Source organism: Neovison vison, chromosome 11 (genome assembly GCF_020171115.1).
Source record: "Neovison vison isolate M4711 chromosome 11, ASM_NN_V1, whole genome shotgun sequence".
Lineage (NCBI taxonomy): Eukaryota > Metazoa > Chordata > Mammalia > Carnivora > Mustelidae > Neogale > Neogale vison.
Window position 1 is genome coordinate 197,766,535 of NC_058101.1, and position 25,084 is coordinate 197,791,618.

Here is a 25,084-nt window from a genome sequence, read left to right on the forward strand (position 1 = left end):
ATGGTGACATCCAGCCGGTCTCATCAGGGCAGAAGAGGAGATGATTCAGTCTCTGAGTGAGGGAGGATCCTTGCCCCCGTAACTTAGAGTTTGCGAGACCTGCCAGAGTGAGTGCATCTCAGCCGGGTCACTGTCCTGACGGCCTTTGTCCGCCCACAGGAGCGGGAGCTTCAGGAGCACCTCAATGTCATCATCTTCTCGGATCATGGGATGACCGACATTTTCTGGATGGACAAAGTGATCGAGCTCAATAAGTACATCAACCTCAACGACCTGCAACAAGTGAAGGACCGAGGCCCTGTTGTGAGCCTCTGGCCAGCCCCTGGGAAGCACTCTGAGGCAAGAAGCTCCTGATGGGAGGGAGAGCAATGGGGAGGGGGAGGGGCCTGGGAGGGGGAGGGGCTGAAACACGCCCCCTTCCCATGGCTCCACACTTGATCTTTGCCCTGGTGCTTCAGCGCTGAAGCAGGGAGCTATGCCAGGAGCTGGGCTGCCCAGGCCACGTGACCTACCTCGCGCTCCCTTGACCTCTGCCAAGCTGCCCCTCCTCCCATGTGTGTCTTCTCTTCTCTGAAATGGGTGTGATGGACTCTGCTCCATAGATGTTGGTGGAAATTAAATGAGATAAAGGATGTGCGGTGCTTGGCATGTTAAGCTCTTAGCCCTTAGTAGGGCTGTGTTCTTATTGGCTGAAATGCGGCGCTTCCCAGGCAAACCCCAGGGAGAGCGGATGCATGCAGGGAATGCTCTTCGGAGCAAAGCTGCCCATCTGATCTGTTTTCATCAGGGAACCGGAGATAGGAACGTGATGAATGAACAGGGGCTGAGGTTGTGCGTGTCATAGGTCAGCTCCTTATCTAAGGAGGCACGCTGCTTGGGTGCAGATCCCCGCCCGATCACGGACCGGTAACCCACGGCTCCCTGATCCGGTCCCTCTGCTTTTCTTCCAAGTCCACGCGGGTGGCGATGCCATCAAAGCTGTCCTCCTGGGCTGCTAGAAACCCACAGAACCATGCTGGGCCCACCTCAAGGACGACATATGGGCCACTTATTACAGTGATCACCACTGCAGGGGGGCATTTCCAAGGGGGTGCTCCCCACACGCACTGCCCTGCTCAACACTCTGAGATGGCAAGACGTTTCTCACCCTTCTCTCCGAACCATAATTATCTGCAGTACTTTGCAAATCATGATGAGAAAATAAGGGACAAGCAGCATCTGATCCTCCTGCTTCACCCCATGTTGCCTTGTCACGTTCTAGGGCAAGCTCTGGGACTTCCACCCTCTCCCAGAGAACACTTCGTGCTCTGGACCAGGAGGTGGGTCACTTTCTTGGGGGAGGCTCAGACTGCTGTCCCTGGCAGTGCCAACCCCAGGGTGCCAGGAACTGGCCTAGGAGCCTGATGCCTCCACCCATCCTCATGGCATGACTGTGGTTGACAGTGGAAGCTCACTGGTGTGGATGCACACAGCCCGCGGGAGGCCAGCATCTCTCCCCTGGTCCTTTCGACTTCCTCCTGCCCGCTCCCATATCAAAGTCTGAGATCTGTCCATTTGGGGATGGAGCAACACAGTTGCCAACAGTGCCGCTCCTCTCCAGCCTTGTCCCATTTCCTAGGTGGTCGCCCCTTTTATTCAAGTTCCGTGGTCAGGAAGCAGAAGTGCTGACCATTTGTACAGCAGCTCGTGAAATCCCTCAGTATGAAGCCAGGAGGAGTGCTCTACACATTGGCAGGCCCCCCAGAAAATGGCTTCTTGCAAAGAAGTTGTTTCCTTGGCGAGGAAGATGATCTCCGTCTCCAGCTTGGCGCTCGGGGGACGGGCTGCCTCCAGAATGCCTGAGGATAGGCAATTTACGAGCTGGGAAGAGCTTCTTCCAACATGACGTTCTAGCCAGGCGGCTTCGAGCCGCCTGAAGCAGTTGGTGGATTATTCCACAGTGGGGACTGTGTTTGGGTGACAGTTCATCATGTGACGGGCACAGCAGTTTGTGCAACCCGGTGTGTGTCATCGGATTTTTTACGAATCCGAAATCTGGCTGCAGATGCGTCCCACTTCCCTTAAGAATGATGGATTTTCTCAAGTAGGAAATCATCACTCGTGGGGTCATCAGAAATGCTCTGCTTTAAGCCTCAAGGCTAATTCTCCAGATGTGAGCTGAAAAACTCAATTTTATATTCACCTCCACCCAGAAAGATGGACCTCCTTGGACTAAGGGCCAATGAGTCAACATCAGTCCATTGATTTCAATGCCAGCCATAAATATTTAAGCGGCTGGTAGATATTGGAAATATGTGCAAAGTTTATACCCCTCATCATGAAATTAGCAGTGTAATGAAGGGCAGACAGATGACTAATAATTTTAAGGTTCAGGTGCAGATAAGATGTGCTCTAGGTCAAGTCAAAGAACAAATCCCCTTTCTTTGATCTTTGTTATATTTAACATTAGGCAGACCAATTCCTCATTTGCCTTTTTTTTTTTAAGATTTTATTTACTTATTTGACACACAGAGAGAGATCACAAGTAGGCAGAGAGGCAGACAGAGAGAGAGGGGGAAGCAGGTTCCCTGCTGAGCAGCGCCCAATGTGGGGCTCGATCCCAGGACCCTGAGATCATGACCTGAGCTGAAGACAGAGGCTTAACCCACTGAGCCACCCAGGCACCCCCTCATTTGCCTTTTAATTTTATTATAGAGTTTTTGACATAGACAAGCTTTCGTAATTTGTTTATTAACTGTTGAGTAAACAAATTATTATAAAATATTGAAAAGTATGAAGTTATCATTTCCATAATTCTCCTTATAGTTTTACTGCCTATGTTCTTTAGTTTTATAGTTACTCAAACTGCAAATAATAACAATAATAATAATGGAAGGGGAGATGAACCATGAGAGACTATGGACTCTGAAAAACAATCTGAGGGGTTTGAAGTGGCGGGGGGGTGGGAGGTTGAGGTACCACGTGGTGGGTATATAGAGAGTATTGCATGGAGCACTGGGTGTGGTGAAAAAATAATGAATACTGTTTTTCTGAAAATAAATAAATTGGGAAAAAAATAACAATAATAATCTTAATAATCCTGTTTGTATTCTTCTGCAACTTGCTTCATTCTGTCTTCTCAAACTGAGATTCCTGAGATGATGGCAGGTGCCCTGTGGAGCTGTAATCTGTCCCTGTTCGTTGCTGTATAGTATTTCCCCCAGAGAACCTCGTGAGTCATTTCTACCTTCCACAGTTGCTGGGCATTTGGGCTGTTCCCGTCTGCAGTCTATGTCCCTCTCTGTGTCTCCCGGTGCATGAGTGTGAAGGGTTCTTGCTAGGTTCCTTGTGGCTAACTTTTTAGGTCACAGGATGTGTGGATCTTCAGCCTTAAGAGATGAACCCACCGGGACGCCTGGGTGGCTCAGTTGGTTAGGCAGCTGCCTTCGGCTCAGGTCATGATCCCAGCGTCCTGGGATCGAGTCCCACATCGGGCTCCTTGCTCCACAGGGAGCCTGCTTCTTCCTCTGACTCTGTCTGCCACTCTGCCTGTGCTCACTCTGGCTCTCTCTCTCTCTGACAAATAAATAAATAAAATCTTAAAAAAAAAAAAAAGAGATGAACCCACCTTGTTTTCTGAGACATACAGAAGTTCCTCATTCTTATGTAGTCAAACGAATCAGGTGCTTTGGTCATTTCTTTGGTCTATAAAGTTCTCCCTCTCTTGCATGTGCTGTAAATATTCATATATGGTTAAGAAAGAGAATGCCAAACTGCTGACTCTTGTTCTCTCTGCAGGTATATGACAAACTGAGAACCGTGGAACACATGACTGTCTACGAGAAAGAAGCCATACCAAGCAGGTTCTACTACAAGAAAGGGAAATTTGTCTCTCCTTTGACCTTAGTGGCTGACGAAGGATGGTTCATAACTGAGGTAATTATACAAATTCTGTCAAACACCCAAAGGTAAATAATTACTCGGCTTTTGCACGTTAAAGATTCTGTTTTCACTTAAGTGCCCTTCATGGCCTTCTCCCATCTTTAGAGGCCCAAGTCGCCTTGATCCAGTGACTTTGTAGACACACAATGGCAGACGTAGACCCAGAGCCACTGTTCAGACATCGTGGCTCCAGACTCACTGTATTTTAACAAACTGCCCTTAACTCAATTACCCAGGCTTACAATGTAACCGATTCAGTTTTAAGTGCAACAATTACCGTGAACCAAAGCCGTTGCTTCAGGGCAGTGGAAATCCAGGAGATGCTCAGCTTTGCTTCCACCTTTAAGAAAAATGTTTGGCAAATGCAAGTGCAGAGATCCAGGTTCCCCACTGGATTTTGTAGAGGAGATTACCTTGCGTTTGGGCTCCAAACCTCATTGCCTTGCACAAAATGGACTTTAGCAGCTCCAGCCTGCCTGCCTTGACGGCCAGCTCACCGGGCTCTCCGATCAACCTCGGATTGCTGGCTGGTGTGCCCCACCCCCGCCTTCAGGGGAACCCGGGTCAAGGCTGATCTAGAATCAGTACTCGGGGAGGGTGTGGCTTATCCTAGCTGAGTTTGGAGACCCTTCTCAAACAGACCAGCTTGCAGGATGAAAGAGAAAGGTAGGTATTGGTGCCTGGGGGTCGTTGGTCGATGCCAATGAGATCTAAGGCCTAGGACTAGCATTTATCTGCCAGAGAGAGGATCAGCAGAAAGACGGATCAGGCAAATGGATGGAAGTCTAGGGACCTAGGTGTGGAAAAATGAGTGTTCCTTGGCATGAAACCAGGTCATTGAGGAGGACTGAGTCATTCCTGTGTGCTCTCAAAGAGGAGCATCTGGTCACCAAGGAAACAGAACAGACCCGGACAGAGCTGTCAGTCCGCACAGTCCTGAGACCCAGCGGGGCCCACCGAATCAGCGGGCTTCGGCTTCCACACCACGTGAGCGTAAATCTCCAAGACGGTCCCTCTGTGCCTCCCCACGCTTCTTTCTTCATTCTAGCACACCGTTTGATGTTTTCCCGGGATGAGATTATTCTGGGCTCCCAGGATTTTCACGCACAGTGGTTTGCTCACAGCTTTGCACGAACACACGGGCAGTCGATTATGTGACCTGGCTAGGTGTGTACTCGGCTGTGTTCCGGATAGCCAGCTTTCCCAAGTCACTCAACAGGGCTTGCATTTTGAAAGTTTCTCAGTTTAGGAAGTTCTGGTGGAAAGCTTTGACTTGTTCAAAGCAAAGAGGTGATGAGGGTCAGTCTGGGTACCTGGCAATCATTTCTTAGGATGATTATGTGCCTCTCCTGTTTCCTTTCTCATATTTAGCTGAAATCAAGTGCACTGAGAAGCTGGTTCATGATAGGAAGGGGCGATTGAGGTGATTTGGAGTAATTTATGGGAAAGCCATCTATCTAAGACAAATAAGAGTGGCAAAGCCAAAGACACAGCACAACTCATGAGATGCCTTCTCCATTCCAGTAGGAGAGGCCCCAGAGCCTCCAGTAGGGTGGGATGAGCACCAGGAAAGCTGCTCTAGCTTTGAGTGCTTTCTGGAAGGTAAGAGTCTTAGCAGTAGCACATCCAGCAAGGAGATGCATGTTTTTCCAGGGAGTGACTAAAACACACTGGCGGGGGATCTAGAAGTATCAGCAAGATGCTCCTCGTTATCATTCGTATACCACTTGAATACATGTGCCTTAAATAATGAAGTCTTATTACCTTATATAACTAGAAGTCGACGTTCATCCAGCAGGTCAGTCGTATCGGTCATATCAAGACCCTGAGTCAGCTCTTCTGCCATTCTTTTGGCTTTCTCTTCAGGGTTGCAAAATGGCTGCTGCAGCCCAAACCATCACATCCCTCCAGGTCATCCCAAACAGAAAAGAAAGGGTATGGCTTCTTCTTGTATGTCTCTTAGTTTTATCGGGGAACAAAAAATATAACCCCAGATTCAGAGGCCGATACCGGTTTCATGGAACTCTGACAATTACAAAATTTGAAAAAAATATGTAATTATGAGTATAAAAATATGTGTAAGGGGGTGCCTGGGTGGCTCAGTGGGTTGAGCCTCTGCCTTCGGCTCAGGTCATGATCCCAGAGTCCTGGGATTGAACCTCACATCGGGCTCTCTGCTCAGCAGGGAGCCTGCTTCCCCATCTCTCTCTCTCTGCCTGCCTCTCTGCCTACTTGTGATCTCTGTCAAATAAATAAATAAAATCCAAAAAATATATTTAAAAAATTAGGTGTAGGGACTCAGAAGAAATGCATGAGAGTGAGAAGCCCTGATGATTAAGCTACTCTAACTGCACCGTTCGTTAATCCACTTCTGCCCAGACCCCAGTAGCAAGCCTCTTCTTAGGTTTTATCCAGAAACAGCAGATTCTAACAGTTTCTAGCAGTGTGGCTAGAAAATTCCTGCCTCAAGTCCACTTTGGTCCTAAGTTCTAGCACTATGCTGCAATGTGGACTGACCTACAGCCACAGTCACAAGACAAATGGGATGTAGAGGCTGCGGAATGAAGCGCGCAGCCCACTCACAGAGCCCAGTGACAGAGCTGATGGGGCCCCATTGCTGCCTCCCTGACCTCCCAGCATCCCTCCCCTCTGCACTGAGGGTCCACGTACCTGCTCTTTTGCAGGAAGCCTGCCGACCACTGTGTCTTCTGAGAGCCAGCCCATACCATATTATATACTATGTTACCTTATATTACTTTTGTAATTACACAATACACATACATATGTTTGTGTGAATTAGAACTAAGTCAGGGGCTACCCAGTTAACTGTATGGCTTCAGAAGCAGGGGAGAAGCCACCAGAACAGAAAGGAAGAATGTCTAACAGCTGAGGATTACTTGAAAAGCTTTTAAAAATATCTATAATTATTTCAAAAAGGAAATTTGGGGTGATTTTTTAAATATTTGAAGCAGAAAGTGTTTTGTGTTTTAAAGAAAGAAACCAGAAGGAAGATCAATAGGATGTGAAAAAATAAGATTCTGAAAGGTTTAGTGTTGACCCATTAAATATCGGGACTATCAATGTTATCTTCCTGCTTTAATTACTGATGGGTGTTCTAGAACAAATCTTTATTGATCGTTACTGGTTCATTAGAAGCTTTACAATGACTCCTCCCCCACAGTTTCAATGACATGAACATGAAGTCATTTTCCCTTCTGCAGGTAATAAATCCATTAGGAAAAATTTCTTCTTAAAATTTTGGGCAATGACAACAATAACAGCTATTTTGAATAAATTTCCCCTCCCCCCCTTACTGTTTCTGTTCCTTTCAGTGACTCTGAAATTATGAGTATAAAAATAGGATATTGTTAGTCCTGAAAGTAGCACATAACATGGAACACAAATATGGTTCTGAACTTCCTAGCAGCCAGTTCAAAGAGGGAAGCACAATCAGTGACATTAATGTAACTTAGAGGGTTGTCACATAAAGACACAAATGTTCCTCTGAAAAATTCTAGTTGTCCCTGAGTCCCAAGAGAAGTGAGCTGTCTTTCAGCCACTCCTTTTTGTACCTTCCTAGACTCAATGAATAATTTTATCCTTTGAGGCCTATCCTTGAATTCATGGACTTTATTTTCAAGACTCACAGGTAAAAATTATAATTTCAGATTATCCCTTGATAGAACATATCTCTTTGTCTTCTGAAAAATCCTAGAGACAAGTGTCCATTTCTTTCTTGTTGCCTCGGTCTTTTTTCTTTTACATCTTTCTGTTGGTCATTATACTTATATGACACAGAGAATCAAGAACCCTGCTCACCATCTTTGCTCCTGCTTTGTGCTGGGCTCTCCGTCTCCCCCATGGCTGTTTGCAGAGTCTCTCCCCAGCGGCAGAAGAAGGCTGTGTTTTGCTCCATGACCTGCATGGCAGCGCGCAACACATGTGAGGTTGTTTCTGTGCTGGACTGTACTTGGGGGCTACAGCAGGGCCAACTTCTCAGGCCTGAAAGCAATCTCTCCGGGTCTGGGTTTGAGCAGCTGAAGCTTTCTTTCTGAGTTAGACGTGATTAGAAACACAGCTGAGTCAGGACAAATTGGTGCTGGTTGGGGCCAACAAAAGAATCCCATCTCCCTTTCCTTCCCCCTACGGCCACCATTCAGCAACGGCCACCATTCAGCAACAGGCAAGACTCGGCTTCCTTGGCAACGATGCGGTTCCCATCTAAACACCAACTTTTTGCTCCTGCTTTACATTTTGCAGACTCTAAGCCTTGCTGCTCTACTGGGAACACTTAATTGAGTTCATTTTTTTTTAAACGGCCCCTAAGAGAGCTGTCGCCGAGAAAGATAAAGACGAGGAAGCCCGTTGAGCCGGTCACCTGGCATCCCCGCGTGGCCGCTGTTGCTGCCGCAGGAAAGCTGAAAGCCGCTCTGCCAGCGGCTCCCCGCAGCTTGCTTCCGCTCCTGCGCTCCCACTGCCAGCCCTGGCCCTGGCGCTCCCCCTGCAAGGGCAGCGATCTGAGGAATCCGCGTTCCCAGAGGACGGACCACACACGAAGGGTGGGAACACCCAGGCCACCCACCTGGGTCAAGCCCTGGCCTGGCACCCCCGCCAGGCTCCTTTCTTCAGAACGGCTGCCCCGCACCCTCCGTCTCCCTGAGACCTGGCCACTGTGGGAACCTCTTTGCTTGTGCTTGCCAGGGGTCAAAGGCCACAGTCTTCACCAGCCACCCCACTCCCCTGTCCTCTCCCGAGGTTTCCCTCACCCCTGCTGCACCCCCTCCCTCCTCTAGAGGCATCCGCAGTGGGGCTGGACATGGTTTCATTCCGATGTGGTGGCCCAAGGGCCCTCGGGAGGCGGGCCCCACGTGTCCTCGGCATATGGGATGGTCAAGGACAGCACAGGGAAATGCAAAGGGGGCAAATGCTAGGGGTGGTTTCCGCCAAACTCAAGTGCATTCTTCCATCCCCCACTCCATCCTCCATCTATAGGCAACGTCCCCCGCCATGTGCCCCCTCTGTCCGGAGGCAGAGTGTCCCTCCAAAACCCTTTGCAGGCAGAGGCAGTGCAAAGCCAAAACAGTTACCATTATTTCATATGGAAGAATTTTTGGAGCGTTCCCAGACCCAGAAAATCACCTCTTAGGCTTTTTTGATACCTTAGATCCCTATCTTGCTATGGACGCACAAAATAAATCGAGATAAAGCACAGATGCTCACAGACACAGTTCGAGGCTCTGGTGGCTTCCTGCTGAATGTGGTTTCCAGGGAAGGAGCTGGTCAGTGCTCCCCCTCCCGCCCCTGCACCTCCCACCTCCACCGCTGCTTGGCTGCACGAGGTCCCTACGAAAACCCAATGCTGAACCATGTTTGCTTTTCACCTTTATTCATAGAAGCGAAAACCCTCCTCGGATTTCTTTCGGTTAGCTCCCAATATAGTAGCTGTTTTTGTAAAAGCAAAGTGGTGTCACTTGAACTTTCAAAAAGCGGGGGACACCTGTACCTAAAAAAAATCAGCCTGTACTCAGCGGGCTCTGGTAACATCAGTCAGAACCCCGGGGTGCCCTTTCCTCCTCGACTCCCACCCGTCCTGTAGCCCAGCTCAAACACCATCTCTCCCAGGAAACACCCATCCTGACATTCCCACGAAAGCTGGAATCACTCCCCTGCGGGCTGCATTTGTCCATCTGCCCTTGAACCCCTCCTTCCTGGGCTGGAAACCCCTTGCAGGCAGCCCCGTGGCGTCTCCGCCTTCGTTTTCCTCCGTGGAACCTGGCACGTGGCAGAGGCTCCGCGCCTGTTTGTGGAATGTGAATAGCTAAGTGAATCAGTACATATTAAAGCGGTTGATTCCAGGTTCCTCTTCCCAGGCCGTTTGCTTTATGTCTGTAAATCGGTAACCAAATAAACGGAGAGGTCTGCTGGGTCAGGAAGGCCTTTCCTTTGGGCTCATTATCAGTAGCCGGAGAAGAAACTTGAACAGGGAGAAGGTGTTCAAACCAGTGATGGCAAGTCTAGCTTCCGTGACTCTACAGCTGGAGGCCAGCTGTGGGACACACGGGCTCTCGCCAGTACCCCCTCCCCGCTCTGCAGGGACTAAGTCCCGTAGCCTCTCCTAGACAGCGTCCCTGTCACTCCACAGTGCTCGGAAAGCCAGGATGGTGCCCCAGCCCGCTGAAGGGTTGTGAAACACGGTGCTCGCTGTTGGTCTTCCGGACCTGCCTGAGAACACCGCAGCTAAGCCAGACCCAAGCTTCTCGGGGAGGCCAATGTTTGTCTCCAGAGGCAAGATTTATTTTGAAAACTGGCAAAGGATATGAAATGCCAGGCTCAATTCTAAGGCCTGGGGTTGAGTGGCAGTTAGGCGTGGACCCAAAATATTTGGGGGAAATCAAGACAATCTGGAAAACGCGGCTTCTGAGTGTTAGTGGCAGCCAGAGTGGTGCTGTCCAGGCCCAACTAATTGAGCTTCAGGAAGTCGGATGTCGGGTGCTGGGAGCTGCTGACTTTCTGGGGGTGATTAGGGTCGTCTGGGAGCACGTGCCCCCACCCCGTGGCACACTTCAGTAAACACAATCCCGGGGAAAAAGCGGGGTAAAAAAGGGAGCCCAATCCGTGCATCTCTAGCCCTCCACTGAAGCTGCTTTTGCTGTCGGGCATTTTTTTTTTTAAGATTTTATTTATTTGAGAGAGATTTATTGAGAGAGATCACAAGCAGGCAGAGAGGCAGGCAGAGAGAGAGGAGGAAGCAGGCTCCCCGCTGAGCAGAGAGCCCGATGTGGGGCTCGATCCGAGGACTCGGAGTTCATGACCTGAGCCGAAGGCAGCGGCTCAACCCGCCGAGCCACCCAGGCGCCCCAACTGTCGGGCATTTTCTGCTCAGAGGGCTGGGCTGTGTGTGGCCACCCGGCTTTCCAGGGTCGGACCAGGGCCGAGGCCCGAGCAGTTAGGTGCTGTGTTAGAAACGCAGGCTCCTAAGACACAGAGACACTGTCGGAGAGACATCTCTTAGCCCGGAGTGTTCCCCACCACCGTTCCCATGGGGGTTCAAGGACCCACGGCAACAGGAAGCGGCTCAGGGAAGCAATGGGAAATCCAAGAAACGGGTCTGTGATAGAAACCATTGCTCAAACTTAACCCTCCCAGCAAAGTCACCAGAGCCAGCCAAACCGTCGTCACTGCCACCGAGTCTGAACCGTAGCCACCCTGGACTTGACAGTATCGGGCGCCTCTTTCAGTCTGAGGTGATGTCAGAAGCTTATTTTGTGTTTTCCAGGACCTGGGACGTTTCTCTCCTAACCATGTCCTAGGAGAATAAAGTAGATTTCATTTTAGATAGGTGTTCCCGTTTTATTTATTTTAATCTGACCAGATTTCCCCCGGGTTCCCCAGAGCCCCGGAAATTCGGGGAGAGGCCGCCTCAAGAGAGGGAGGGGACAGACTTTGGTGCCCGACCCCACTTCCCCGGGAAGATTTGTACAGTTAGTGGTTGGAAAGAGGGGTGACGATTTATATCCAGTATAAATAAGAAGCATCCTTAAAAAAGGACAGATAATTTGACATAGTACAGGATGGGTTCCTGGTGAATAGTTTCCAGGGGTTTCCGGACCTGTCTCTGCATCCTGATCAGCTGGGCAGAGATGATTAAACAGAGAGATTCCCTGCCTCCTCTTGGCCTACTGAATGCAAATACCCAAAATCAGATCCAGGATAAGCTCAGGGCAGTGTCTGCATGGCCAGGTTTGGGAACCAGCGGTGTAGACAGTGAGCGCTCCCAGTGGGGAAGACTGGACCGGAAGTCAAACGGAGCAGGAGGCACCAAAGCCCTCCACAGCTCCCCACTGCCAGGGAGGATATCCACGCAGGGTGGATTTCCGCATCCTCAGCCTCCCCACACAGAGTCATTTTGGGGTGCAGGGCAAGAGCTGGCGCCCAGATGTTGTCCTGGCAGCCAGCAGCCCTCCCGTCTCCTCAGGAGTATTTTTGTCTGCAGCTTAGCAACCATTTTCTGATCTACACTGAGGAGCAATCGGAAGGAAGAGGCAAGAGCTCTATGTGCTAACAGAGCCCCAGAATGCAATAATGAAAGAAAAAATGAGATTTTGCTAAAGCAAAGACTTCGGCTATGTGCAGACAGGAACCAATGACACGGATTGTTCCAGCTGCTCCTGCTTCTTGTCCTTCTATCCCTCCCTCTGCCTTTACCCTCACTCCCAACCCTACCCCTGTATCTGACCATGCTCCCTGTACCTCTCAGCTCAGCACCGTAATGGACTGAATCCGCCGTAAAATGGCGAATTCAGAGATACCTCCAGGCAGTGTTGAACAAACTTCGTTAACTGGTTTGCTGATTTGGGCCATAAACAGTGAATGTGACTTTTTTTTTTTTCTTTTTTAATTCTAAGGGTGATTGAGACAAAGATCTAGGCGGGAAACTGTAACTCGTGTCTCATAAAGATGCCCCTGGCGCACGTGGAAATGCCTCCCCTCCGCTTGCTTGAATTTGGGAAGCAGGCACCGAGATGGAGGAACACGAGTGTATAAACAGAATCACCCTTTCTCACAGTGTTTCCGCTTGTGGAGCTCTTTCTGGTTCTTTCCTGTTAGAAATGATTAATTAGTTCAATAGCTCATCAAAGGAAGGTCCCAGCACGGCTCCCTACCTGTGTATAGAGGAAGGGTCCCAGAAAGTTCTGGAACGTGCTGAACAAATTACACTCGGTGAAGATTTTATTTAAATTTCCAAGATAGCGTTCACTGGAGAACAGCCAGCATGTCGTGGTTTTCCCTGGAACTGTCCTGAAGTGTCGTGTCGCGGCAGCCCCTCAGTCCTGGGCAGAGCGCGACGCTTGGTCGCCCTGTTGACTGACACCACCTCAGGCAGGCACGGAGAGGGGAGAACGCCAGGTCCTCTCTCCTCCTCATGCCGGCCAAAGTTTCTCTGCCGTGGCTGCTTCCTTCTCATGCTTCTCCCGTACGAGGTGGAGCAAGCTGTCCCTGCCTGGCCTGGTCTTCCCCCCAGCCAGAGCGCCCAGAGGTCCGTTGCTGGACGCCTCGGGACCTGCCCACACTCTGTCGGAGCCATCTGGGTGGCCTCTCACAGTGGGCCCCCCCATTATCCAGGCTCGCCCTTCCCATGGACAGTGATTCCCACCACAGGCCTCCCCAGGGCCTCATGGTACCTCACTGCCTGTCCCGGCCACCTCAGGAATCAATACACAGAGGCCGTAACCCCTCGTCTTTCCTCACAGAAGATAAGCTCTTTCAGGGGAAGGAATGCCTTCCTCCTCCGTGCCCCTCAGCCAAAAGCCTAGCAGAGAGCCCAACAGATTCAGAGCTCCGCGCGTGTCTGCTGAGCTGTGGAACAAAACGGACAGGCTCTTAGATCCCTGCCTCCTCCCTTGGGAAGATAAGGACACTCCCACCCCTGTTGGGGCTCCTTTCCCCAACAAGACCCTGTTCCTTCTAGATTCCTCCCTTCACCTAGTCATGAGGGGAAAACCCCTTCCAGGTGGGGAGTCCTTATTTGGGCCTTCTATACAGGCTGTAGGAGAACCTGGTGTTTCCTGGGAACTGGCTGCCAACCCCACCATGAGCCGAGTTTTCTTAGTGACCCCAACTTAGGAGCACTGCCCTCCCCCTTCCCCATGGACACACACACCACTCTACCCCTGTCTCAGCTCTGACCAAATCTGGAGGGTCAGGGCACCTCCCCAGACATAGTGATGTCTCTGGTGGCTCTGGGGGTCTCTTAGGTGCATCTCTGTGGCTAGTCCCTGGGCCTGTGAGAGTCGGGCTGGGGTTAGGTCTCCTCGCCCAGCAGCTGGAGGATCCGCAGCCTGGGGATTTCTACTCTGGAGGCTGAGCAACCTGGGACACACATTGATCAGCAGGCCCTCATCTGTAGGCATCTAGGGTGACAATGTGGGGTTACACAACAAAAACAGGGGAAGCCACCAGGAAAGGAAAGGGAGAAAATCGTCCTCATGCCATTTGGAAGTTAAGGCTGTGCACGTAAAGTCACCCATTCAGTCACATCTGGGATATGCTTAGCTTCTCCCAGAAGCTGCCAGATCCTTATTACTTTTAAAATCAGTAAGAGCAGTTGTTTCACTGGAGCAACGTGTCACTTTAATAAAAAGGAACGCATTCACCTACGATCGGACAAAGCCCCTGGTACCTTCAGGCTGAGGTTTTCAAGGCTCTATGTTTGTGTTCGTGGAATCCGGACTGGAATTCGTCAATCAGGGATAATCCGCCTTCGTCTCCCTTTCATCTGTCCCTTTGTCACAGGGCACATATGTCCTGTGGGGGTCACAGTTGGTGAGGTCGTCAGTAAGAGAATGTTCTCTCTGGTGCTGCGGGAAGCAGTGCCCGGGTGCCCGATGGGGGAAGCAACACCTCCAATTAGCCGACAAAGCTAAATTAGGATGTGTTGTGATCTTCACCATAGACAAAGAACAAAAATGGTATAACAGGTTAGAAATGCAGTAAGTTAATGAAAACGTTCCCATGGAAAAATACAAGCTACAGCTGGAGAAGGAGGGACGGGGATGATGGAAATTCAGGAAACGGAGAGTCGGTGAAACAGTGTGATTTGGAAAGCAAGGGAGCGATTTATGGGGTGAGACGGGACGGGTGTGCAATGCAGGATGACAGCTAACTAAGCAAAGGGGACTTCAGGCCCCACAACCATCACTGCCCCCCTGTGCGGGACCAGCGTACCTCGCCCCACAGCCAGCGGCATCTGGTGACCATCCCACAGCCATTTACTGAGCATCTACTCTGTGCTGGGCACATAGCGCACAGTCCTGTCCTCCTCCAGAAACTCTGGGAGGCAGGTATGATCACACCCAGCGGGGAAACTGAAGCTCCGAGAAGTATCTTGCCCAGGATCTGAGCCAGCTTGCAGAACCAGAAAGCGACAAAGTGGAATCTGATTTTAAAACCTTTTTTTCTATACACTTGAGAACTGGCCACACTCCTTGGTGAGTAAAGAGGCAAGGTCACAGGCAGTGACTTTTGGTTGTAGGGCTGTGGATGGTACATGAAGACCAGGAGACAGCCCACCTGGGTTCCAATCCCAGCCCTGACTCTCCACAGCTGTGCGGCTTTAAGAGGGTCCCTTAACCTCTCTGGGCCTTAGTTCCTTCAACTACGCAGTGGGACGGTCATCCACGGTCAGCACAGGCTCTCAGCAGACTAAATCCCTGGTACTATGACACGTCTTATGAGCTGACCTGTGAATTCCTGGGACTGGTGCTTCCCTGCATTGGCCACAACCAGTCCATTCCACTTCCTGCATCTGAAGCGTTTGCGATCTCAGACCCCGCTCAGCAGAGGTGCCTGGACCGTCAGGCATGAATGTAGTCCGTGGAGAAGGGCGAGGGACGTGTCCAGCTGGCAGCGGTCCCTCAGGACCCACGGCTGTCGCATAAGCCAGCATCTGCCATCTAAGGAAATTGAGTTCTGAAGGAAAGAGGGTGACAGGGAAGTGATGGTTCCAGACCCCACCCCAAATGGAGGCCGTTGGAGGAAACGAAGGTGTGACCAGCCTAGGTAAGAGGAACGGCCATGCCGTCCTCACACGTTTGACTGAACGGAGAGGAGGAAACTAACTGTCCCCAGTGGGTCATGAAGGTGGGGTTGGATGCGGCGGCGGAAAGGGCTCGGGCTTTGATGGCTTTGCTAGGAGAACACGGTGATTCAGTTCAACGCTGTGTTTTCCAACAACGCTCCGACAGCAGTCGGTGTCCTGCGGTTCAGTCCCAACCCCAGAGCTGGAGCCGCCCTTCGCGTTAGGGGCCTCCGTCCCACCTGACTGTCCCCACTTCCGCCACCAGCCCCGGGTCCCGCGTCCCCAGGCTGCACACTGGTATCCGGCTTGGCTACAGACTGGAGGATTCTCACAACCCTTTTCAGGTTTGATAAATGACCAGAATGGATCACAGAGCTCAGCAACGTGCTCTATTTAGGACTAGTTTTCTTACAGAGGCTACGACTCAGAGAGGCATAGAGCAAAGGACGGCGGGTGAGGGGCACGGAGCCCCCAGGCTGCCTCTGGGGTCGCCACCCTCCGAGCATGTCGGTTTGTTCCTCCATCCGGAAGCTCCCTGAACCACATTGCTCCAGGGTGTTTACTCGGGTTCCACTGCATGGGCACGGGTGACTCTGTCCTTGGCCACAAGACTGAACGCAGTCTTAGAGGTAGAGCACGTCCCCATCTCATGGTTGGTCCCTCCAGTGACCTCCTGAAGCTCCGCAGCCCCCCACCTATCAGCGATCTCATTAACAGACCCTAGGTATGGGAGAAAGGGGCTCATTATGAATAACAAAAACCACTCCATCACTCCGGAAATTCCAAGGGTTTTAGGAGCCCTGGTCCTGGAACCTGGACCAAAGGCCAAATATACTTTTCTCTACACCACAGATACACTTGACCATCCCTTCTGTCTCTCACGTGATCTATTTAGTGACTTTCAAACTGAGTACGAGGTACCGTCCTGCTCAGAAAATACCTTCATAGGTAGAGTTCTCTGTCAATGTCACAGGCTGCCCCCCGAGGTCTGTGCTACCTGGATGGAGTAGGACAGGATCTGAGGTTGGAAGACCCCAGTGGGGAATGCTGAGAAGGAGACCCCACGGTGGGTGGGCCCGAAGCTCGCTCATCACGATGGCTGGGACACAGTGTAATGTGACTGCCTCTCTTGGTTTCAGAGTCGAGACACACTCCCTTTTTGGATGAACAGCACCGGCAAGAGGGAAGGCTGGCAGCACGGGTGGCACGGCTACGACAACGAGCTCATGGACATGAGGGGCATCTTCCTGGCCTTTGGCCCCGGTAGGCAAGACACGACCCCATGCTTTGTCCTCCATTCCCAAGGAAGCGGTCTCCAGGAGGGGCTGACAGCACCAGTAAAGGCTCCAGTGATCTCTTGACGGACCCTCTTTATGAGCAAAGCTGAGTAAATCCAGCTGGTCTCCACGAAACATCTCTGGCTGGCCGGCTTTCAGATGCTTCTTAGGTTTGGCAAACACGGCCAAATACTTTTCCTTGTACATTTTAAATCTTGAGTGCGGTGAAGAAAATGGATTCCACATGGTTGCGATTCATGTTTTACTTAATTCATCAAAATGTTATTTCACAGCTAGCTGATGTCCAGGAAAGCTTATCAGACACCAGGTTGCCTACAGCTGTGGGTCTGAGCTGACGTGATCACGTCAAGGGTCTGACTCCTCCGCAGGTCCTCCCGGTCTAGAGCACCCGGCCCTGTGAGGGTGGGTCATTCGGTTTAGGGCCCAACCAGAAGCTGGGGTGTGCTCAAGGCTAGGCTAGGAAATGACCTTGAGATGGACTTTGAATGATCCAGAAGGCCTAGGGACACCTGGATGTCCTTGGATGAAAGAAAAATGACTCTGCCTTCCTTGACCAGATGCATTTCTAAGGCTGGAATAGAGGGGGGATGGAGAGGGTCTGTTTGGTCATTTGCTTTTACTGACAGAGGACTGTGAATTCACATTGTGGAGAAGTTTATCAAATACTCAAAGTCCATACTATGACCCAAACACCCCTTTCATTCTTTAAAAAAAAAAAGGCTTTCAGCAGCCATTAGCCCTCAGTGGACTGGCTCATAAGCTAGTCTCCTGTCTAACTCCTGTCCACTGTCCTTATTCAATGTAGTAACTTTCCCTGATGTCCGTATTCCAAATGCTGTTTTCTGGACATAGATTACAATGTCTCAGCCCATGACAGTCCGTGCTTCCCTTTCCAAGTATAGGTTAGAAATCATGCCTAGAAGGTCTGCTCTTCTTCTTGATGTAGCAAGACAAAGGATCTATGTTTGCCGTGGGTCACTCTACTTAAAGCAAAATAGCTGCTGACCACACCGGGCTGTCCATTTCCGCGTGCTCCTCGGGAGCTCCTGGCCTCCTGAGCCCGGGGATCACGTTAGTCCAGGTCCTTTCTCATGAGTGATACGGGTTCCCAAGTCCTGAAGCAGGCGTCAGTACCAGTAGCGGCCAGCATTTACAGAGTGCTAACTGGGTTCACAACATCGGCCCAAGAGAGTTCAGAGGATGTCCAGGCACACGGCCATGAAGAGTGGGCGTTAGCAGGAGCTCCCTGTCAACCACGCCTCAGGTCGGATTAACCTCTTACACTACATTCAACACGCGTTCACCAAAGCTCAAAAACATAATGAATGACGAAGGAAGCCTCAAGGACATTGTTGAGGTCAACTGGTGGATGGATTAGGCTGGAGACTTTCCACGGCCGCGGCCTTTCAATGGGAGAACATTTAACATCAGGGCTTTCATTCAAAAGCGTAACTTTTTCCTTCCTTAGAAGAGAGAAGGAAGATCGTGAATGCAAACCGGTTGTCAGCCGAAGGAGGGTTTATAAGCAACAGTCTCAGGCATAGAGCAAATGTCGCCTCAAATCAAAATTTTAAAACAAAATATCCAGAGCTACATGAGCTTAAAGTTAAATTCAGAAAGGAAAGTTTGTCCATCCACAAAAGCTTCCATCATAGGTTCCTATTAAACCAAAAGCCGAAGACTTTTACAGAGAGAGAGATGACCCCTGATGGAAATGGACTGGGCCCATTACAACAATGCTTCTAGGCAGATACTGCCTTGAGAGCCTCCCTCAAACCATCACGTTTCTGGCTCCAGTTCTCATGAAAGATTGAACAGCTTTACACACTGACTGTTTACTCTGAAGGAAATTTAAGAGTGAGGCCTTTAATAGCTATCTAGCTGCACTTTGAGATAAAGGTACATCCTTCCTGATTAATTGTATGCGCTTCTCGCTCAGAGAGGAAGCTGGGCATCATTACAGCTGCTCAGATACAGCTTAGAAGTCAGTAAGTCTGGTCCGGCAGAAAGAAAAGGAAATAATTCTGGAAGATAGCCTTTCTCTGGTTAATCCCGGTTTCTAGTTTGAATCACCTAATCTCGCCCCAGAGAACTCCACATGTCAAGATAAGACGGCAGGAGTGTGAGTCGGTGAGCTGCCTGTGAGCTAGCGAGCCTCACCTGGAGAGCAGCCCAAAGTGGCCAGGCATGGCGTGCGGCTGCAGAACCTTCTCTCTTTAGGAGCAACAGTTTCAATATCTGGAAAATTTAAATTCATAGAGATAACCTGGATTGCCAATCCAGATTCAACATGCCACCTTGAGTTAGTAGAGCTTGGCTGGGTTCTCCCCAGCTGGATCTGGTATTGTTCTGCTGTTAAGGAGTTTTCTAGAAGCTCTCATTCTAGCCTGGATCCTCTACTCATGGGGCCCAAAGTCCTAGCACTGCAGCATAGGAATTCATGAACCAGATGGAATGGGGAGGGGGGGACACTTTCTCCTTCCTGCTTATGTGCAGAGGATTTAACTTTGTACTTTCAATGTAAAATGTTTTCTAATAATTTTATTGTCAGTAGAGCTTGATCTCCGTTTTTCCCGCTGAGTGTTAAAGACACGGGCATTTGGAAGGCTGGGGAAGGACATGTTGGGTTTACTTTGTCTGCCACCCCCACACCGTCCCCACCCACACACGTGACAAGGACATGGCCGCCATGTGGTGAGGTGATGTGGTCATCACGCCCAGGTCCATGGCAAGTCGCAAGGAGGAAGACGGGTTGCTGCCACATGGCTGGGACAAGCTTTCCATTGATTTTTCATACCGCAGCTGATTCTTCTCTGGGCAAGTGTCACCACTGTCCTCACCGCGTTGCAATCCATCGCCTTGATATTGAGAAGGGCTGGGATTCTGGGGCAGTCTGAAATCTCCTCTCCATGCAGGTTCCAGATTTTGACCAGTTTTTACCATGAGGTGATGCTTCCTTATCCCTTATCCTTTCTGCCCCCCAATAAAGTGAATCCTCCGAATAATTTATAGGGTAAATAGTTCCAGTCCATAGTTTGCCCTTGTGGGGTGTTTATTTTACACACTTACTACTAAGAACTGCTGCCGCTCATCAAGCAGATGCACTGTGCCTGGAACCGTGGTTTAGGTACCCTTCCCAGGCCCTCCCCTGGGCTTGCCCAGCTACTAAGCGGCTGTGGGCTGGTTGCGGAGCCCATTAACTTCTTATGCTTGAGTCAACATTACCTCTCCAAAGTGAGCAAAACCCATCACTTGGGAAGTAGGCCTGGGTCGAACATACTCTGTGGGCGCATTTTCTGAATAGAACTTCTGTGCTTGTGATTTCAGGCTTAATGTAAGAGCAGCATTTGGTGTTGGCACTTCTGGACTCTGTTGCCATTGGTGTGTGCTTGCTTTTTAAATAAAGTACTTGTGATCATTTGAGCAGAGCAATTATAAAGAATTATCTTCTGAGGGAGACAACTTGGCTTTACAGCCCCAAACCACCCATTTCCTTTCAAAGTCTTATATGGTTAGATCAAACCTCCTTCTAGAATTCATCTCAGTATAGCTCCGGGTTGGGGACCAAAAGAGAAAATGCTGTGTACACTATTAACTTCTTACACTTATTCTCTGAACAGACATGGACTTGGCTTTCAGCCTCCTCTTTCCTCCTGCAGAGAAGGAGAAAGTGGACTCCTCTCTGCAATCCGTCCGCACTCACTAGGCTGTGAACGGCTGCCCCTGCCTTCTAGAATCCTGCGTCACCGCTGGAGTCTGGGGCAGCCGCTGGGTGGAAGCAAGCACACACTCTTCTCCCTCAACCCGAGGAGCTCTTGATGCCCTCACCTGGGTCCCCAACTCCAATACCAGTTTGCTCATTTTCCCCTCGGCTAAGTTGTTTGAGCTGCCAGCGAAAGGCTCCCAAGGAATGTTCCATTGATTCTCCAAACATATTTAAGAAACCATCGCTGTTGTTTCTGAGGTGGACAGAACTGAGGAAACCATACAGGTTCACATTCCATGAAGCCCTGAGACCTCAGTGTGGCAGGAAAATGAAGGGATGTTCCTCAGTGGCTCAGGGGCCCCCTGGCCAACCAGCTGCTGCTAGATAGATGTTCTGGAAGATAAGCAGAGCGTGTAATTGGGTTTGGGGGGCTCAGCAAGACAGTCAGCCTTTTTGACCACACCTGCTCTCCAGGGCTCGGCAGAGATGAGCAGCAAACACGGAGATGCCTTCCGCCTGTCCAGGATAGCTCTGTTGTCAGGAAGGGCCCACAGTTATGTACAAAGACAGTCTGCTGACTTGTCTTTCTAAAGAAACTCATCTCCCTGAGCCCTAGAGAACAGCTTCCTTTTGTAAGCTATAGCCCTTCCAGATCCCCTTCCAAGTTCACCGTGACTTGGCCGCGCCCCTTTGACAGAGCTGATTTCCAGTCCCAAAACTGCCTGGAGCCTGAGTAGAATTCTCTGTGTTGTGACTCAGCCCCTTTCTGCCCTGGGCATAGCTGTAACTACTTGTTTGCTTGCCTTTCCCTTTCAGATTTCAAATCCAACTTCAGAGCTGCTCCAATCAGATCTGTGGATGTCTACAATGTCATGTGCAACGTGGCGGGCGTCACTCCCCTGCCCAACAACGGCTCCTGGTCCAGAGTGATGTGCATGCTGAAGGACCAGGCCAGCTCGGCTCTGTCTGTCCGACTGAACGGCTGGGTTCTGGTCTCAATTCTCCTCTTACTGTTCGTATAGATGCTGCTATTGTTGTCCCCAAATGTTCAGCCAAGGGTGCCTCCATGGTGGGATGGTTTTCATTTTCTATTTGAATAATAGCTTCATTAACGCAATCAAAGCCACCAAAATTGTAAATATACTGTTCTTGGATGATTCCATATGTTAAAGTCCTTACTTCTTAAAACAAACAAACAAACACCAAAAACCCCAAGCTTTATTTCTTCTGGAGGTAAGGAAAATCCAGCTCCTCATTGGTTCAACTCCATGTCATCCTCTGCATTGTCCCCATGCGGTCACTCAGACGACCTATCTGAGTAGGAGCCAACCCGTGGGGCAAGCAGACCTCGAGTGGATAGTGCATGGAGTCTTGGGCCCGTCTCTGTCCTGCGTTGCACAAAGCAGGCCCTTGTCTGTGTCCCCTCCACACCCAGGAGCCATCCTTGGGGTCTAGAGCTACAATCCTGCCCTGCTCCTTCCAGCCCAGAAAAACGAAGCCCACATAAAAGCAATAGCTGTCTTCTGTTTCTGGCCCAGTTCATGGACTTGTGTTTTTTTGTTGTTTTTGGGGGGTTTTGTTTGTTTGTTTGTTTTTCATTTTATACCAAGTCCCAGAAAGGGCATATCTTAGCTTGGATCACCAATCAGAAGTACGAAGGACTGAAGAACTCACAGAACAGGGTAGAAGTCGTGGGCGCCCTCCCAGAGTCTGGAGTGCACACAAATGTCTCCCTTGGCTTGAGGAGCAGAAAAGCTTGCAGCAGACCCAAGCTTCTGTGAGGCTCAGTCTGTCCCATCATGGAGCCTGGCACGTGGCGGGCCCTGCATGGCTTTGGATCCCCAGACGGAGTATAGGCTATGGCAATACCTGACCTATTATTACACATCTCGCTGATGACTCGTGGACATGTTTGCAGAAATCTCGGTTCACTGCTTGGAATGGTGGCACGGTAAGCCAAAGTTCTAGGCACCAGTAGTCTGGAGCAAGGCTCATGGAATACCACCAGCAAAGTGTATCCCCAGGGACCCAGAAGCCCGAAGGAAATGGTGGAGGTGGGGGTGGGGTGAGAAACAGAGAGAACACGATGGAACCGCATCCCAGTCACTAACCAGTTAGCCATTTGATTCAGAAACGGTTTGGTCGGAGTGCCACCTCAGGGACCTAAGTTCTTGGGAAACCCCTAAGAAGACCCACTGAGCCTGAGTTGAAATGTTTTTAGGTCAGTGACCTAGAGTTGCTGTAGGAAATCTTGCTGTGAAACAAAGGGCAACGAACGCCATGTTTAAATGATCAGAGTCACACAAACCTATCATAGTGTTAACAGTGAGTTTACACTAAATGGGGACACACCTACAAAAGAGACTTTCCATCAGGAAGAGACAGCCCAACAGGTCTCCCCAGCATGATGAAGCCCCATTACAGTGTTTGCCTTGAAAAATGAGCGTCAAGGCTCACCCTGATTGGAGAAGGGTGAGAACATCTCTGTGCCTTGAATCATGAGAGCGAAAGATCGCTACTTAACAAATACATATACTAAATCCGTCGTCACAAGAGATTTCTAGGGATTTAGGTAATGTGTTTTAAAAGTGCCAGCCAACCATCCAATCAATTAGAAAGAGGACAAGCCGGCCTTTGTTATTTGGCTGAAAACAAACTGGTGCTCTCAGAACATTGGGCAGTGGTGTTGAAACAGGCATCCATTGTTCAAAGTGCCCTTTGTCCAGAAAACGAATCCAGTGGAGCCCACCTTCCTCCCTTGTGAAGGAAGGATGGCTTAGAGATACCCAAGTGATTCAGTTAAAAGGGGATCATGAAAATCAAGAGAGTACAAATAGGCACACGGTCTTACCCTTTGTGTTTCCAGCTCTTTTCTGTCATTTTCCCCTCACTCATCCCTAACGACTTCAAGTTGCATAATAAAATCTCAGATATTTGTCTGACAGAGTGTAGCTAATAAATAATCTTAAATAGATGAACGATAGTAAGGTACTTTTGGAATCATAAATACTGGTAAATAGTAAAGAAAATCCAGACACTAAATGGAGAAAATAACTTTTTCCTAAAATAACGCCTACATTTTAGTGGCTTAATTATTTGGCTAGAATTTTTTCCCCTTGGATTTTTATTTCAAAGTTACATTATTTTCCTCAGGAAAATTTCCTCTAAATGTGTTCTGTTCCTTTTGAGTAAAATCTCGTACATATAGACGCCTCTCCTCCTGGAGTATTTTGCTACTTCACTGCTAATTCCAGGAGGAAGTTAGTTGGACTGACCTGCAAATGCCGAAGATAAACCAAAGGAATGATCCTTACGTTAAAGATGAGATAAATGGCTACTTTCCCTGTCCAATGTCTAATCGCCAGAACCCAATTCAATTAAGTTCTGAAGACCTAAGCATCCATTAGAACAGACCCAGGGAATTCTTTCTAGCCTCCAAGAGTCCTGATTATAGAGTCCCAACTCTTCCTACTTTTAAAGAGAACTTGGAAATCCACGTGGATCTGAGTTCAGTCACCAACGGCCATTTGCAAACTTCCTGGGATTGTAAGCGCCATCTGGCCTGCTTCCAGAAATGCAGATTCAGAAGATCTGGGTGGGACCTCAGACAGCACTTGTAGGTTTGGGTTTGCTCTATGGAGAGAGAGTTTCTGGTTAGACCTTGGTAGACCTGAGTCTTCTGACAGCAATTTCATAATCCACCAGTTTCTCCAGAGGCCATTGGACTGGCATCGCCTGCTGATCAGCACGGTCAAGGTTCCAGCCCTCTCTAAGCCAAAGCAGATCTGCAAGCCCCAGGGATGGAGACAGGCACCCAGAGGGGCAAAGTTGGCTTCTCCATACCCCATTCCCATGAGTCTAGGATTCCCAAGAGCGTTTTCCAACAAACTCATTGTTGAAGATGTAGGCCTGGTTTATGGATTTTCTTTAAAAAAAAAAAAAAGTGTTTTTTGCATTTCTGTAAATAGCAAAAGATTTCAAAATGTGATTGTGCATTTAATCTTTTTAAACAATTTGTGATAGACCAAAGTCAGCTCTTGTGAACTACTTGCTAGAAGGAAGGGTGTTGGTAACCTTGGACGACTGGTTCTAGAACATGTGAAACTCGGTCTCAGGTGTATGCTGTGAAAAATATCCTTGTGTGTGTATTGCTTGGAAATCATAAAATAGCACCTAGTTCAGTGCCTTAAATGTTTAATAAATATTCCATAAATATATGTTGAATAAAAAAATAAATCTCATGAAGGAGACCTGCTTACATTCCAGATATTCTCTTCGTCTATGGTTCCACAAGTTAAAAGAATGATTCAATTTTGACTTGCTATCTTTTCTTATCACCCAACTGATAAATACAATTATGCTTCATTCCATGGATTAACATAGTCCATCCCTGGCTTATGAATTTGGTAATGGAAGGAAAGAAGGAAGGAGAGAAGAAAGGAAGGAAGAAAGGAAAGGGAAGGGGGAAGGAAGGAAAGGAAGGGAGGGATGAAAGTAGGGAGGGAGGAGGGAAGGAGAGGAAGGGGAGGAAGAGAGATTAGATTTTGAATATACTAAACATAATATACTTTTAGAATAACA

At 49.4% G+C, this 25,084-nt stretch overlaps 1 protein-coding gene across 1 annotated transcript in view; it reads left to right on the plus strand.

Annotated features, from left to right (window-relative positions):
• ENPP6 (ectonucleotide pyrophosphatase/phosphodiesterase 6) overlaps positions 1–24,753 on the plus strand; it is a 111,022-nt gene extending 86,269 nt beyond the window's left edge. Inside the window, exons 5-8 of the mRNA XM_044225638.1 lie at positions 160–339; positions 3,778–3,915; positions 16,639–16,762; positions 21,320–24,753. Of these exons, the coding sequence (XP_044081573.1) occupies positions 160–339; positions 3,778–3,915; positions 16,639–16,762; positions 21,320–21,525 (648 nt within the window). The 3' untranslated portion in view covers positions 21,526–24,753. The remainder of the gene's footprint in view (positions 1–159; positions 340–3,777; positions 3,916–16,638; positions 16,763–21,319) is intronic.
• Positions 24,754–25,084: the final 331 nt, after the last annotated feature.